We start from the raw sequence: 16,442 nt of genomic DNA on the forward strand, positions 1-16,442 counted from the left end.
TTGCAAGGGTTTATTGTATATAGAAACATGTTATGTTATTTATTTAAGAGAATAAATTGGTTTTGTTAATCTTTTTTCCTTTTATATGATTTTACGACTAAGTATGGTGCCTGTCCAAATAATATAACTATTTTCAAGAAATTTTTGGTCATATTTGGACTTATCAGTCAGTTTTATTATTAAAAAACATTTTTTAACATTTTATATAAAAATCTATACTTCAAAAGAAATCGTTCAATACTAATGAACTTATTGAATTACATAATTTGACCGAATCGATTATGTTTTTCAATATGCACGAAATATTTTGTAATTAAATTTTATTGACTTTTATTGCGTTTATGTGGTCTTCTATTTGTTATAACTTTTTAAATGTTTTTTATTATCCATATTTTAATTTTATTTAAGTTTAATATAATTATGATAAAATAAAATTTTTTGATCGCCTTATTTCGAATAGTACGTTTAAACTGTTTTTAATACGTTTTTGTGGTTTCATTTAGAAAAAAATATCATTGTTTAAACATTCTTAGATAGGATTAGTCAATAATCTACAAAATGGACGAATTAAAGGTCGTTTTCCTAAAAAACATGTATTTTCAGAAATTCACATTCAAAACCATGAAAAAACGTCAACCTAAAAAAATTGAGGTCAAAGATACCAAAGAAGTGGACGAATTAGACTCTCTGAACGTCGAAGAACTAATCGAACGATTCGAACAGATCCTGGTTTATAAAACCCTTATATTATAGGATGACATGAACTTGGCTGAAGAAAAGCGACATCCTCTTAGAGAACAAACTATAAATCAAAAGAAACAAATGATCCGACTTAACAACAGTCGTTCTTACACTGTATTTTGTCACAATAACTATATTTCTGCAGTTGTCGACCCTCGATCCAGCAGCAGTGATTTCCGACCTCAGAATGGCGGATCACAAGGGAGCTAAAAGACTCACTCTTTTACGGAAACTAAGAGTTAACATTCAAAGCAACAAATTGCAGTATTCTGTCTAAATTTCCATAATTGTGCAGGTGGATAAAGTCATTTGGGAGAGAGGGATTGATAATGCTGTTAAGTTTGGTTAAAAAAAGCATGTGAGTTAAATATTTTTCATTTTATAGCCCAAAGGACACGGAAAGTGCAATTGAAGCAGTGCGGTGTATATCTTTGTTTATAAACTCTAAAGTAATAATAAATAAGAAATATTGTAGTATGGAATGGAAGAAGCTCTGTCGGTGGGACATTTTGTTTATGATTTGTACGAATGCACAGAAACGGATGACTCTTTAACATATGAAATTATGCGTATTCTCGCAGCAGTGACGCTTTATTCGAATGGGTTATCCCTTCGTAGTATTTCCAGACATAATGTTGTCCTTACTGATCTGACTGAACTGGCCAGAAATAAACGGATTTCTCGATTTGGGCCAATTTTGAGCGGAGTTAGGCAAGAGACAAACGAATCGCTGAGAGTTGTTTTTTTATGTAAAATTATAGTCAATGTGCCTCCAACTTATCAACGCGTTAGTGACCACACCCGACGATTGGGAATTCCGTCATCATTTGAGGGCGGAATTTATGCGTTTGGGATTGGGAGAGATGCTAGATGTAGAGGATTGAGTCACATTTTTTTAGAATCTCAAAGACTCGTCTGATAAGGAAGTTGCCAAACACATTGAAATATTCATGGAATACACAGATAATGATTTTAAGGACTTTATTGACGGATTTGACGAAGTTAAGGAAGATTTTTAGTAAGGATTCAGAAATGTATGTTTAGTACTGTTGACATGTGTTTGGAGATGCTCAAAAAGTCATCTCAGGGCTCAACCTCGGAAAAATCTCTGACTTCGATTTTGCAACATCTCATATTCATAAGGGATGAGCCAGTGATTTGTGAGTTATACATGAAACTGATCGAGTGCTGTGTTGGCCAAATTGTCCTCAGGAAAAACAACTATGACCCCGATCCGGCATATAAATTATTCGACTTTGACATGGAGCAAATTATTTGTAATTTCTTGTATTTATTGCAAGATTCTTTTGAGGGAAAACTGACAGAGAATGAAAGGATTATTGAGAAATTGAAAACTGATTATGACGACAAATTGTCGACCTCGCTCACATCAAAAACGGAGGCCGAAACTAATGTCTCCTTGCTTGAAGCCAAGGTTAACATGTTGGAGAACATTTGCAGGAAGAAAGAACAAAATGAGACTGTTTATTTTTTTTGTTATTTGTAGGCACTTTTTGAGCACGACATTCGTCTGACTTCCTCCTTTGATACACAGAATGTGGTTATTTTTAGTTATTTTTAAAGAATGAACTCGACTTGGAAAATGTTAAAACAACACCGATCAAAATCGTTAGTGAAATAAAGTCATCAACCGACGAGACCTTGTCTCCACCACCTTCTCAACTGATCATTCAAAACACCCCTATTTTGATGGAAAATGAAGATTTGTCGCCCTCACCAGTGCCACTTGTAATTCCAGATAATCCGCTTTCGGTGGAAAATGCAAATATTCCGGCCTCATCAGAACCGATGGTGATTGAAAAAAAGTCTCCTTCAGTGAGCAGTGATAGTCCCCCATCTGTTGAAAATACAAATGTTCCTCCCCCGCCAGAACCTATGGTGATTGAAAGCAAGTCCCCTTCAGTGAACAGTGCCAATGTTCCTCCCCCGCCACCACCAATGGTCATTAGAGGAAAGTCTCCTTCAGTGGGCAATGCTAATGTTCCGCCCCCACCAGCACCGATGGTGATTGGAAGCAAGTCTCCTTTAGTGGGCAGTACTAATATTCCTCCTCCACCAGCACCGATGGTCATTGGAGGAAATTCTCCTTCGGTGGGCAATGCTAATGTTCCGCCCCCACCACCACCGATGGTTATTGGAGGAAAATCCCCTTCAGTGGGCAATGCCAATGTTCCGCCCCCACCACCACCGATGGTCATTGGAGGAAAGTCCCCTTCAGTGGGCAATGCTAATGTACCGCCCCCGCCAGGACCGATGGTCAAAGGAGGAAACTCCGGTAGCAATGTTCCACCTCCTCCACCTTTTGGTATGAGTGGAGGTAATGCTCCACCTCCACCAATGGGAAATGTAATTCCTAATCTCGTTTTGCCATTTGGAATGAAATCAAAGCCAACATATCCCACAACCCAACCTCCCACCAAACGATTAAATTGGGATAAAGTGAGACCGCAAACCTTCAAAGAGGAAAGTGTGTGGACTAAAATGAACGATGAAAATTACGTTGATGACAAATTATTAGAAAAAACTCTACAGATATTTGCATCTAAACCTAATGCGAGTAAAAAATAGTTACATAAAATATAGGAGCTGAACGGACTGAGACTGTCGCGAGTACTAAAAAAGTTAAAGAATTCCGCGTTTTGGACGGAAAAGTTGCCCAAAATTTTTGTTTGTCATTCCATCAAATATTATAGCGATTATGTTTGGACAACTAAGAAAGTCTCCTGATGAAATAAAACAAGCATTTCTTGCCATAGATTCGCCCATGTTGACACTGAACCTTGTTGAACAGTTCATTAAGAATCTCCCAAGCAATGACCAGTTGGAAATGCTGAAAGAAATAAGAGAAGAAATAGACGATTTGCAGGACTGTGAGCAGTGTTTGGCAGTTGTATGACATTCAATTGTCGATATCCATAGTTAACAGACATTCCTTTCTTCACATACGTTTAGAGTGTATTTTGATACGAATGCAGCATTCGGAGTTGTTGATGGAGACCAAGGCCGTATGAAATGTGTTTTTATTGAAGGCAATTTCCTCCGTGACTGCAGCTTCTTCTGAAGTTGTGAAAAGTAATAAGTTGAGTGTACTGCTCAACTTGATTCTTTCCGTGGGGAATATTCTCAATGCTAATTCACGGAACTCGGATACCTATGGCTTTAATGTTACATTTCTTACTAAGGCAAGATACTTTGGAAAACCTGTAGTTGGTAGACACAAAATCTGTCGACAATTCATTCAACTTTCTCAACTATATTGCCAAAATAGCTGAAGAGAAATATCCGAATATTGTCGATTTTCAAACTGATTTGATGTCTTGTTCGAAAGCCTCTCTAGGTATAAGTGAGGTTTTATATTTAGTTAATATGGAGGATATTTCTAGGTCGATAGGTGATATCCAACGTCGTCACAAAAAACTGTGTCAAGCTGTATCATCATATGAGGCCGTGGACTCTAGAGACCAATTTAAACCGATATTCGGGGTTAGAATTGAGGATTTGAATTGTAATAGAAATTAGTTGAAGATATGGAAAAGCAGATCGAATTGTTGGATAAAATGAAGGAGAATATGGCCGAGAAGTACAAGGCAGTTGTCGATTATTTTTCATTTGTGGAAAAGAAGCTTCCAAGCCACGAATTTTTTTCTATTCTATCCAATTTTTGTAACCAATTTTCGGTTAGTTGTAATTGTCGAGTTTGACAGAGTGCTGTAAATGAGAATGCTACGGCCAAAATGATAGCCGAAAAGAAAGAACGGGCGAGAATTGCCCAAGAAAAAGCAGAAGAAAAGAAAAGAAAATCGATTTTTAATGGTATTTGGTGACTCACTTTAATTTAGTTGCACATGGGGAAGAAGGTGTTGTCGATTCGTTGCTTGAGGCTCTCAAATCTGGATCAGCTTTTAAGAAGGGACCTGAACAACGAAAAAGAAGACGCCCCCGAAGTATATTTGTCTTTTTTATTTTAGATGATCTGCTTATAAATATAAACTGTTAAATTTAATCTAACTTGAAGCTGAATATTATTTTTGTGGCTTTTTAAAAATATTCGTTGTTTTGGATCAAATAAGTTGATTTTATTTCTAGCAATTTTCGCCAATTTAAAAATAAAATTTTATAAGTTTTTAACAACCAAAAATGCCTTTGAAAAGCTGACTTAATAAATGCAGTAAAAATATTCTTAAAATATAAATTAACAATATTTTATCCCTTAATTGTATTAAAAATGAAAACAATAATTGGAGAATATAACTAATTGGAACAAATTTATGAAAAACCAACTAAACAAGTAATTTTTCGATTTCTCCCCTGATTGTATTGAGAGATGAAGTCAGACGGGAGCCCTCCCTGGAAATAACGGAACAGGCGACTGTGGGACGAGAAATACCACAACTTCTTCCCAACACTAAAAAGTAACATAAACTAAAAAATTCACATTCTTTTGAGGATATAAAGACATAAGGGACGTTTTTATCTTCACATAAAAGTGGAAGATGGAGCACAATTTCAATTGGAGTTACGTCTGCTGCCATAATGATGAGTTCGGCCTTTCCGCGTTTGAGCATTTTACATACTATTTTGGATTATGAAATGAAAACCCTCATTGGCTCCAGTTCGGATTTGTTTTAATGGCTGGGCTTGAGTTATCAGGTTGATTATTTTTTTGCTGAGAATTGCATCTGCAAAGGGATATGCTTTCGGGTTAACTTCCTAAATTAAATGAGTATAAATAGTTTGAGAATAAATTAATAAATCCAACAACAACAACCATGTGATTGTATTATATGTACTGTTATTATTTAATTTTATAAAAAATAATAGAAAATTGTATTAAGATTTGTTTTATTTTTAAGCTTTGATTAGATAAATATTATTAATTATTTATTTTTTTGAATGTGTTGACCCTATGTCTTTTTAAAACTATTCTACCTGAACATTCAGAAAATTGTTGATTAATTAACGGATTTTTTACTTGCAGTAAATTCACAATTTTTTCATAGTCTTCGTGGTTTATGTCAAATAAATTATTCTAATAATATGTTAAATTAATCGGATTCACATTGAGATTTAAAGAAAACAGGCCCTCTCCAAGAGAATATTTTTCTTCGTTATTTTTTTCACAATATTGAAACTGGACAGCTTTGAGTAGGGAATCTAATCCTTTTTCGGTTATTTTGTTGTCTAAAGTAATGTGGTTAACCAACGTGCAAGATTCAAGTTGACTAATGTAGTATTTCCTGTAACAAAAACTCTTCCGTCACTCACATTTGTCTTTTCAGCTAAAATGTCTTTGATGTCTGTTATAGCAGTCTGGAATATTACATTTTAGATTCCAACTGATTCAAAATTGTGTTTTTCTTTGTAATTTTTCTCCCGTAATTTTGACAGTGGTCGCTGTTCTTAAAATAAATCTTTTTTTATAACCTTTTTTAGCGTGTCTTTCACTTTCCTTTTTAGAAATCTTTCCTGATTTTTGTTCATCTTCTTTCTAAGAAAATATTTTTGTTTTTAGGAACCTTTTTCTTATGGGATGATTTCGGTGCTGTTTTGTGCGTTTTTTCCTGAGTTTTTTGACTTGCAGTTTCAAATCCAGTTCCATCCTTGAAAATAAAACTCAATATTTTTATACACTAGAATCTTTTTCGGATTTGATTGTAATTTTTTGTTTGCGTCTTTCCACAATTTCCGAGTGTTTCAGTTCATATTTTGTTAGAGCCTGAATATAAAATTTTGTGTAAATTTAACTTCGCTTAACGAGGCTGATCCTTCGTCTCCAATATAATTATTCGATAAATCAAGTGAAAGCAAAGAACGGTTTTGTTTTAGACCCTTTGAAGATAACATTTTTCAAATTACATTGGCCAAATGTGTCGCTCCTTTGTCTGTGATTTTGTTATTGGATATGTTTAACGACACCAAATCACAATGTTTGACATTTTGCAAGCTTTTTTCAATCATTATGGCATTGTTGTCAATTAATTTATTAAATCGAAATGACAGAAATTTTATCCTTATAAGAATATTGTATAATCATTAAATACGCAGATTCGTCGTTAATGAATAAATGATAAGTTAAAAGGTAGTCAGAATTTCCTTCCAAATTCAAAGTTCTATTTTAATCGGTAAAAATACTTAAACCTTAAATTTTTCATTTTATTAACGCATTTTAGCAACTTGATTGAAGCTTCTGTATTGAAGCTGACGTTCCAAAATCTAGAATCCATTTAATACCTTAATTTACTTAATTGTGGTCAATTTTTCTATAGAACTCCAGCATTTCGTCAAAATATCCATATAGTTTACAATATTCCAATCTTCATATTTTATGTCATTTCTTACCTTTAATTGCACATTCTGAAACATCTGGTTTATCTAAATTATCCTGAACGACTGTAATTTTGGGGGAGAAAAATTCGCAGTTGTCGACAAGCTTGTAGCTTTTTATCGCTAAATATATATAGAACATAAAATCTTGCATTTTTCTGAAGAATAGCTTTCAACTTCGACTTGGCTAGTCTTTCCTGTAGCTTTACTTTTCTGTTGTTTATATTCGTGGACTGCGGATGATTGACTTATTTTTTCCTGCGTAACAATCGGCGGAATAAATGAGAATTCTGCCCGTTTGCAAAGCTCGGGGAAATCAATAAAAATATTTCCGGTGCATTCGTACATGGATTCTAAATTTATTTAAATATATCTTATTACCGCTTTCTTCGCTGGTAAATTTCTCTTTTTGTTTTTCATTTCCTTTTTTCTTTAAACGGGATGCTAACAATCATTATTATAAAACAAAACCCATTATTTCAATATTTCTATTGGATATATTTTTTTTACTCAAATTTCATTTTTTTAATTTTATAATTTTAAATAAAATTTTGACTGTTTAATACCCGTCGTCAAACTGTCCGAATATAAACAACCTGATTGGAAGAAACGAGTCTTTAATTTACTACGGGAGTAGTATCCAAGCGGCATTTCGTAAAAGTAATTAGGCCTAACTCAAATTTGCAGTCACTGCCACCATTTTTTGAAGAAAAAGTTTTTAGATTGAATTTTAAGAGAGTCCAACTCCAAAGAAATGGCATACGTGAACATAATGTCCGCCACTTCTTCTACTAGCCATCTCTTTTTTTCTTCAAAATCAGGAATAAACCAGTAACGTTAGCCATTTTCTTAATATCTGAAAATTTCAAGTCGATGAAACTAACTGAATAACATTAAAAGTTTGCAAGCCTAAAAAACAAGTATGAAAACTTTCAAAATAGATTTTTTGACTTAAGGAAAAACTGCTGGAATCATTCAAACTAAAATTTAATTTTTCCTTAAGTCTTGCAAATTTCTCTCAGGTTATGATTGAAATTTTGGCTTTGAGATATTTAATCAAAAAATTTATTCAAAAAACGACATTTTAAATCATCACCAAAAATCGTTTTTTTCATCCGTCATGTGAGATATTTGGGACACAGAAGACGCAATATTTAAAATATCCGCACTATTTGTTGACGATTTTTGATCTGAAAAGAATTCATTTTCCTCTTTAACATTGTCATTGTCAATGCTAAAATTATTTTCATTTTCTTGAGTTAATTTGATACTTTCGTTTTCTTTAAATAATTCATTTTCTGGTGAAACTTCATAATTCGATATGCCTTCAGTTATTTTTTGGGTTACTAAGGTTGAATTTTGTGACACGTCAGTAATCTCAGTGGACTTTTCTTCGAGATCCAATTCTTCGTTACATTCTTGGTCAGACAAATCGTCAATATTATCAAATGAGTACAAAAAATGTTTGATTTTAGATTCCAAGACAGAGCTTCTATTTTCGAGATTTTTAAAAAAATCGGAAAATTTTTTAGAACTTTTCTGACTTTTCTGAAGTGGAATATGTTCATCCTCTTTATATAATTGAGACAAGTCTTTATACGAATTTGGATCATTTTTTTGATTTGACATTATTTTTATCTCATCTTTGATAGATTTTATTTCTTCTCTTAAATCTTTGAGTTCATTCATTATGTTATTTTTGATTTCAGGAAGTGGTTCTTGTGGAATGTCTCTCTCAACTTTTTTATAAAGTATTTTTTGATCCTGTTTTTCATCCAGGAATTGACTTGCTTTTTCTTCTATTTGATAATCGTCGAAAAAGATCGAGCCATTAGTTCTATATTTTTGTTCTATTGACCTTAACCGATCATGAAAGGAAAGTGAATTTTCAGTTTGTATTCCAACTGTTGATGTTTTTGTTGTCATTTTTTTACACAAAGTATAAAGAAATGATTTCCCTGTTTCTGGAAATAAGCCATTTAATGATCTCATTAACATTTCATTTATTTGACGTGGATTATGGAGAGATATCGAGGCTTCAGGAACGAGTACACTGCATGATAGATTCAAGTTCATTTCTTGAAGGTGATTGACTACTAATGCGTTCACAATGTCGATTATGTTTGATTCGAGGTTACCTTCAGTTTCTGGGAATGTGCAAATTTTATTTTGAAACACTTCTTTGATGACATGTTTACGAAGATCAAGGCGAATTTGTTCAAAAACTTGACATTCATTAAATTTTTTAAAAAGATTTTTTCTGAATTCATCAATTTCCATTTTAATACAAACAAACGACTTTTCAAAGCGTTTCTATAGAAATAATTTATTATAAATGTTTTTTTTCTTAATCTTTTAGTAAATTTGATTATAATTTTTGGTTGTAGAAATATCCAAATTTGGATTATATTTGTTTATTTTTTAATTTCTGCAAGAATATATTAAATAATTCATGCCTAAGAAACTCAAAAACGGAGTTTAAAGAGATTCAGAAACTGGAATTAATAGCCTGTGCAAGTTGGCTTCCCCGTGACGGATACTCAAAAAATTCTGTCCAAGATTGACTTAAAGAATGAGTTCAATCCCGTTAGAAAAGACTTGAATCATGTAGCCTGCCGATCGTCTACACGGCCCACTCTACTCTTTCAGTAGTTATATTTGGAACATTCTCATCAACTCTTCAAGAGGAGTTCATCAAGATGATTATTTTTGAAGACTTTTATTTTCTCTCGAAATTCAAAAAACCGAAAAATCGTGTGAAACGGATCTTAACCTATGATATCTGGAGGATCTAAAAAACCCCTAAAACTATCCTGGGAACGCTTGAATCACATTTTTAAATTTTCAAACTTGAATTCAGCTATTGAAAGAGCGAAATCGTAAACATCAATACAGACGAATCTATCTTTAAGAAGTGGAGTATAGAATTTAACAAACTGCTGCTTGGATGCACTTTCTTCACAAATAAGGCTTGATATTTTTCGGATAACCTATATTTGAAAGAAGGGCCGAAGATTTCATAAAGGCTAAGGTTTGCCAAACCACATTAGACTTTTTTCACTAACGAACTTCTTATCAATCCCAAAGCTAACTTATTTAGTGAGAAGTCCTATAAAACAATCAATTTACTGTAAGATTACGCTGAATTCATAAAAAAAACCTGCGCAGGAAGCATTTTAAATATTTGCTCTGATACACGTGCATGGTGTCAAAATATCCTATCAATTTTCCTTTTAGGGATCAGTTTGACCACTCCAATTGACTCAGCGCCCGAGGAATAGGTCCTCTCGTCCAGAAAGATGATTGACATTGTTCTTTTTCAATACAATAAACAGAGAATATTTTTTGATATTGATGCTTTGCTTGCTGGTTGTGGAAAACTGGGACTGTCTATTTCATCTAATATAACTCGCCAATCGCAATGGACACTATTCTACGTAAAAGCGTACAAAGGATTAAATGAAGCCATGAACTAAAGACAGCTACTTTGCTTAGAAGTAGCTTGGATAAAATTTTACTCCTGTAAGACAACTGGCTGCCTTCTGGACGACAAATCGGTGAGAATCAGAATCTGCTTCGGCTTGTCCTTTTCGGCCAAAAAAACAATTTTTTTTGGCCGACAAATTTAGCCAACATTCCCTCTCATGTCGCAGCAGAATTTGACGCTTTTCACGACATGCCGAACTAAACCAGATCGTCTGTCGCTTTCTCTGAATGCTATATTCCACTTTCAACTGAAGCATGCAGGGATCTTTGCCGAAGATGGCAGAAGATCTGATGGGATGAAAACGTCTAGTCTGGGAAGTCACGTACGTAAACTTCTATTCCCCCCAGAACATAAAATCAGAGGATTGACTCGATAATAGATAAAGTAATCGGGGACCTATCTTTGGCTATAAACAGGAGTAATGCCCTGCTATCCGCCAATAAACATTTTCTGGTTCGATGAAATTAAGTCTCGTTAATAAAGCTCCCAAGAAATAAATAAATTTTATTTGATAACCTATTATCTTGTGGGTTCTAGTCATGAATTCTCTTAGTGATTATCAATATCGCGAAATAATACATGATCGATATAAACTTGGGTGATTAATCAAATGGTTAATTAATTTTTAGTTCATTGTTGAAGAAGCGTTTGTATAGTTCATCAGTCATTCATCTTATAATTCATATTATCCTAGAATTGTATTTTATCTACAATAGTTCATCTGAAAATTTGTCATCTTTATTTCTAATTGTGGTCAACTCGATAACCATTGGCAACTGTGCTTTATTTTTTCTTCTTCGATATTCCCTGAGAAATAATAAACTTTCAATCCTCACGATGTACTCAATTCTTTTATTACTATTTGGCTCAGTTGTAATTTATGTCGTTTTGGAATTTTTTTCTAACTTTAAAAACCAGAAACTTTTTTGGAAGTCCGAGAAGCTATGCTATTTTATTATTTCTACATTGCTATGTGCAGACTTATTTTGTGCTTCATATTCTCTTAGACTTATTCGTTGTTTGACATTAAATAAAAAACAATAATTAATTATTGGACGAACCAGGGTGTGTTAGGATTGTGAACTTTTTGTTAAGCTTAAAAATAAACAAAATTAGCTCGAATTAATTTCAAATTTCATTTATTTTTCGAAATAGGCTAAATTTGTTTAAAGTTTTAAATACAGGTGGTTAATTAATTGCTCAGATAACGTCTCTTGGTAAATTTTTTCTTTCTAAAGTGATTTTTTCCCATGTAAAATTCCTTTTTCTCGATTGTGTCATTGCTGTTCTTTTCTTAAACCTGATTAGTGTTTTCATTCTGAACATTCAAAGTGAATTGGACCCAAATCCCAAACAAATGATTCTTTTCATAAAAAAGTTTTGAAAATTTTATATCAATTTCCAGGAGTTGGAAGAATGTTCGAAAGACAAATCAAAGTTTTCTTAATTTAATAAGTTAAAACGAATTACTTTAATTTTCAAATATTAAAAATTTATAAATTAAATCCATTAAATGTTGCGTAAAGAAATTGCATTGCTTCGAAATTTTTATCAAAGTCGATTTCTGAGTAATAAAACATTTTTTTGATATTTTTTCAAAAATAATACTTTAAAGGCTCTTCTCCGTTCGATTGGAAAGATCCAGTGGATTTAGAATCATTGCTATCAATAGAAGAACGTATGATTAGAGACCAATTCCGTTCCTACTGTAGTCAAGAACTTATACCCAGAGTGACCAAAGCATTCAGAAATGAAGGTTTTTTAAAATATATAAAAATAGAATTTGATATCAATATCATGAGAGAACTCGGAAATCTTGGAGCATTAGGTTGCACAATCAAAGGATACGGATGTCCCGGAATCTCATCGGTTGCCTATGGACTGCTCTGTCGAGAAATTGAAAGGCATGACCTTAGTACTTACTTGGACAGAGTAGATAGCGGATACAGGTCTGCTATGAGTGTCCAATCTTCCCTAGTAATGCATCCGATACATAAATTTGGTTCAGATGAACAAAAAAGTCGTTTTTTGACAAAACTTGGTTATTTTATTTAAAACATAAATAGCCACTGGAGAGTACATTGGTTGTTTTGGTCTCACCGAACCCAACCACGGAAGTGACCCTGGAAGTATGGAGACCAAAGCAGTCTATATTCCTCAAATGAAAGGATATCTCTTAAACGGAGTAAAAACATGGTAGAAATGAAATCGAGTCAAATTAGGATAACAAATTCTCCAATTGCAGACATTTTCATAATCTGGGCTAAATGTGACGTATTCGAGAACCGCATCAAAGGATTCATTCTTGAAAAGGGTTGGGAAGGACTTTTGACTGTTAAAATAAACGGAAAGTTCTCCCTTCGAACGAGCATAACCGGAGAGATTTTTATGTCCAATGTTTTTGTTCCTGAGTCCAATCTGCTTCCCGGGGTCACCGGATTGGCGGTATTTTTCAAGTTCTTCAATTTCAGGGACCGTTTAGTTGTTTGAACAGTGCTCGGCTTGGTATTTCGTGGGGAGCTTTGGGGGCGGCTGAATTCTGTTACCAAAAAGTCCGGGAATATGTAATGGATCGGTTTTGTCATTTATATTCAAATTAGAAAGCAATTTGGAAGGCCATTGGCTCACAACCAGTTAATACAGACAAAACTAGCAGATATGATCTTAGAAATCAGTCTTGGCCTGCTTCTTTGTCACCGTGTTGCTCAGATTGTGGATTCAACTGATTGGTTTGTGTTGAATATTTATTTCAGTTATCCTTCGACACTCATTTCTATGGCAAAACGCAATTCTGCGAATAAATCCCTTCAAATATGCCGAACTGCTCGAGACATGCTTGGTGCAAATGGAATTGTTGATGAGTTTGGTGTGATAAGACATGTCCTCAACCTCGAAAGTGTGAATACCTATGAAGGTCACGTGACTATCAAATATTTTAGGGACTTGTGATATTCACGCCTTAATCATGGGACGAGCAATAACAGGAATTCAAGCCTTTAATTAAACTTTAATAAATCGTCTATTTCTAACTGGCAGTCCATCTTTTAACCAACCAATATTTAACAAGAAAAAGTCAATTAAAGTAAGTAGGGAATAATGGCTTTCCTTCCACGTGGATAATTAGAGAACTCCCGTCGATAGACTCGATGTTTCTTAATCGCCCAATTCGTCATCTGAATGAAGCCAACAACCGCAAATACAAACGCTATCATTTTAGCCACACATCAAACAAGGCAATGACTGAGAAGCAACAGCAAAACTCAGCCAGGAAATATACTCATAGAAATAGTTTGGACACGAAACGAGATTAAATAGACTTGTAAATACATTTCCCGTCGGAAATGGAATTTTTCTTTCCTTTGTGCCTTATCATAACGTGATAAACAAACCCTCAGTCCGAAGGTTCCTCAATGCTTTATGAATACAAAAATTCCCCCATTCTGCAACCTACAACTCTCAATGTCACAACTACCAGGAAAAAGCCGAGTCCCCCATACAATTGGACCCTCCCAAAATCTACAAATACATTCAAATGAGTACAGGGAGGACTATAATTGACATTATTATTACAGTAGGCAATATATGCGGCAAATCCCCAATAATATGAACAGTTCTACAATATATATATCACTTACCTTGAAGAGATTAAACACCGGCATCGTCGAATGAGAGAATCTGTGAATAAAAACTGTCTCGAACAGTCTTTTGAAGTAGTGAAAAGAAAAAGCCAAAGTACAAAGTCTAAAAAACTCACAAATCTCAAAAATGACAGTTTTGTTTCTGAAGAGAACGAACTGTCCGAATTTGAGAAGTAGTAAAAGGCCGGATAGATCACAAGGGGACCAAAATACTCCAACAAAAACACCTGGAGTAGTGAGAATTGTAAAAAATACTGTTTTCCATGATATTTGGGCACCCATGTCTTTGAAAAATATGGTGATTTGACTTTCTGAGGAAATTTGAGAGATTTGGGCCATATCGTCGAGATTCCGGGATTCTATGATTGTTTTTTGAGTTATAATACTTTTATCGGCTTTGAAGGACTGTCTGGATATCGAATAAGATGGGACTATAGTTTATAAAATGCAGAATTACTTCGATAATTAAGATGTTCTTTTAATTGGAGTATTGTACAGTCTGATTCAACCTATTTTTATGTTTTGGTAATCTACTTCAAAGACGTCAATCTCTTTATCAGAGTGTATATTCAAAATCCTCACAGTAATCATGTCAATTATTTTATTTATTTATTATTGGTTTAAAAAATACTTAATTTAATGAAAAATAAGGTAATACAAATAAATTAAATTTATTCAAAATTTTAAATTATATTGACCTGGATTCTCTACGGCAGGGGTAGCCAACCAGTTGATCGCAGCGAATTTTTGGTCGATCTCCTTCAATATATAAAAATCTAAAGGTTGAGTGGTACAATAAACCGGAAGTTCAGTGCTATTGATGCAAAGGGTTTGGCCACATAGCACACTTCTGTAAAAATCAGGAGAAATGTTAATTTTTTTCGGCGCAGATGCGGAGACAGATTGCGAAGTTTCAAACATAAAAAATGTGTCAACTGCGGTTCTCCAAGTCATTTGGCTAATTATCGGGGCTGTCAGATGCCAAAAGAAGCAACAAAGTTAAAAACTGATAAATTATTGCCACAAAACTTCTGAAAACTGCATCAGAAAATGCCAAAATCAACCAAACTGAGATAAAAAAATTTCAGCTCTGAAGCCAAAGATAAACTCATATTATGTAAACAATAAACCAAAGAAATCAAACTCACCCATCTATATATCTCCTGCTGAAGTCGCAGCGGTGACTACCAGTACAAAATCATCCCTATTCTGTGGACCAGACTTGATTCCAACAACCTTGCTAAAGCACCTTGGTCCCATCGGAATTGATGCAGTGACAAACATTTTCAACTATTCTGTTAACCAGAATCAAATACTAAATATATGGAAAAATTCTCTTATACGCCCAATTCTCAAGCCGGGCCGACCGAAGAACGTCCCCTCCTCCTACAGACCCATTTCACTTTTATGTTCAAAAGATTCTTGAAAAACTAATTCTCGATTTGATCACCCCTATTCTCCCCCTTACATATATCCAACATGGCTTCAGGAGTAATTTCTCTACCTCGACACATCTTACCACATTAACCCAGTTTATAATGGAAGGTTTTGCAACTAGACCTCATCTCAAATCAATTGTATGCTCACTCGATCTTCAGAAGGCCTTTGATTCGGTCTCTAGAAAGATACTGACTCAAAAAATATTTGGCCTATCCATCGACTCAAACATAAATCTTTGGCTTTCGAACTTCCTCAGCGGAAGGAGCCAACATCGGGAAAAGCTGAGAGATTTTGAGGATTGTTGGAATCACCTAATTAATTACCCTAATTAACTGTTGGTGATTCCTGAGTTAAATTAAAAAATTATTAGAGAAATTATAGTAGAGGAGAGCTGGAAAAAATGCTCTAACTCCCATAAAAATCCGAATTTTTGAAAAATTTTTTCAAAGATGAGTTGCGATAAAAAAGGAGGAGAGATAAAATTCAGGTCAAGTGGAGGCAATCCAATTCCGAATGCTGAAGTACCTGAAAAGTCAAGAGAACAGCTAGATCAGATGCAAGAAATGGACCCTTTGTCGGTGATTTCACAGACTATACAAAATGGTATGTGTCTTTATGAAACCCCATCGCTTACAGATGGGTAAAAATAAATCCCACGGTTAGGATTACATACCTAGGATTATCTTCAAAAGGCGAGAATGCTTTTGTTATATGAACTATGAAAATTATTTAATTCTTCGTGAAGTGCCGGGCATGTCCCCAAAACGTGGAAGAAGACAATTGTTCGGATG

The 16,442-nt window shown here is 34.1% G+C and overlaps 3 protein-coding genes across 3 annotated transcripts; 2 read left to right on the plus strand and 1 right to left on the minus strand.

Moving 5' to 3' along the window:
• The first annotated feature begins 536 nt into the window (after positions 1–536).
• On the plus strand, positions 537–4,782 carry LOC118760933 (protein diaphanous homolog 1-like). The gene is made up of 11 exons (XM_036498559.1): positions 537–573; positions 604–855; positions 887–1,005; positions 1,037–1,099; positions 1,323–1,344; positions 1,503–1,613; positions 1,772–2,224; positions 2,326–3,319; positions 3,456–3,652; positions 3,792–3,972; positions 4,602–4,782. The coding sequence occupies exons 2-11, from the start codon at positions 760–762 to the stop codon at positions 4,757–4,759; spliced, it is 2,394 nt and encodes a 797-aa protein (XP_036354452.1). The 5' UTR covers positions 537–573; positions 604–759; the 3' UTR covers positions 4,760–4,782.
• An 8,403-nt stretch (positions 4,783–13,185) lies between these two features.
• On the plus strand, positions 13,186–13,587 carry LOC118760935 (probable glutaryl-CoA dehydrogenase, mitochondrial). Its single transcript, XM_036498562.1, has one exon. The coding sequence runs from the start codon at positions 13,232–13,234 to the stop codon at positions 13,520–13,522; it is 291 nt and encodes a 96-aa protein (XP_036354455.1). The 5' UTR covers positions 13,186–13,231; the 3' UTR covers positions 13,523–13,587.
• Positions 13,588–13,786: 199 nt separating this feature from the next.
• LOC115227200 (probable very-long-chain enoyl-CoA reductase art-1) lies at positions 13,787–14,550 on the minus strand. The gene is made up of 3 exons (XM_029798109.1): positions 14,467–14,550; positions 14,025–14,186; positions 13,787–13,930 (listed from the first exon to the last, which is right to left on the minus strand). Exons 1-3 carry the CDS (start codon positions 14,548–14,550, stop codon positions 13,787–13,789), a joined length of 390 nt encoding a protein of 129 aa, XP_029653969.1.
• Between the last annotated feature and the right edge of the window lie 1,892 nt (positions 14,551–16,442).

Source organism: Octopus sinensis, unplaced genomic scaffold, assembly GCF_006345805.1.
Source record: "Octopus sinensis unplaced genomic scaffold, ASM634580v1 Contig02042, whole genome shotgun sequence".
NCBI lineage: Eukaryota > Metazoa > Mollusca > Cephalopoda > Octopoda > Octopodidae > Octopus > Octopus sinensis.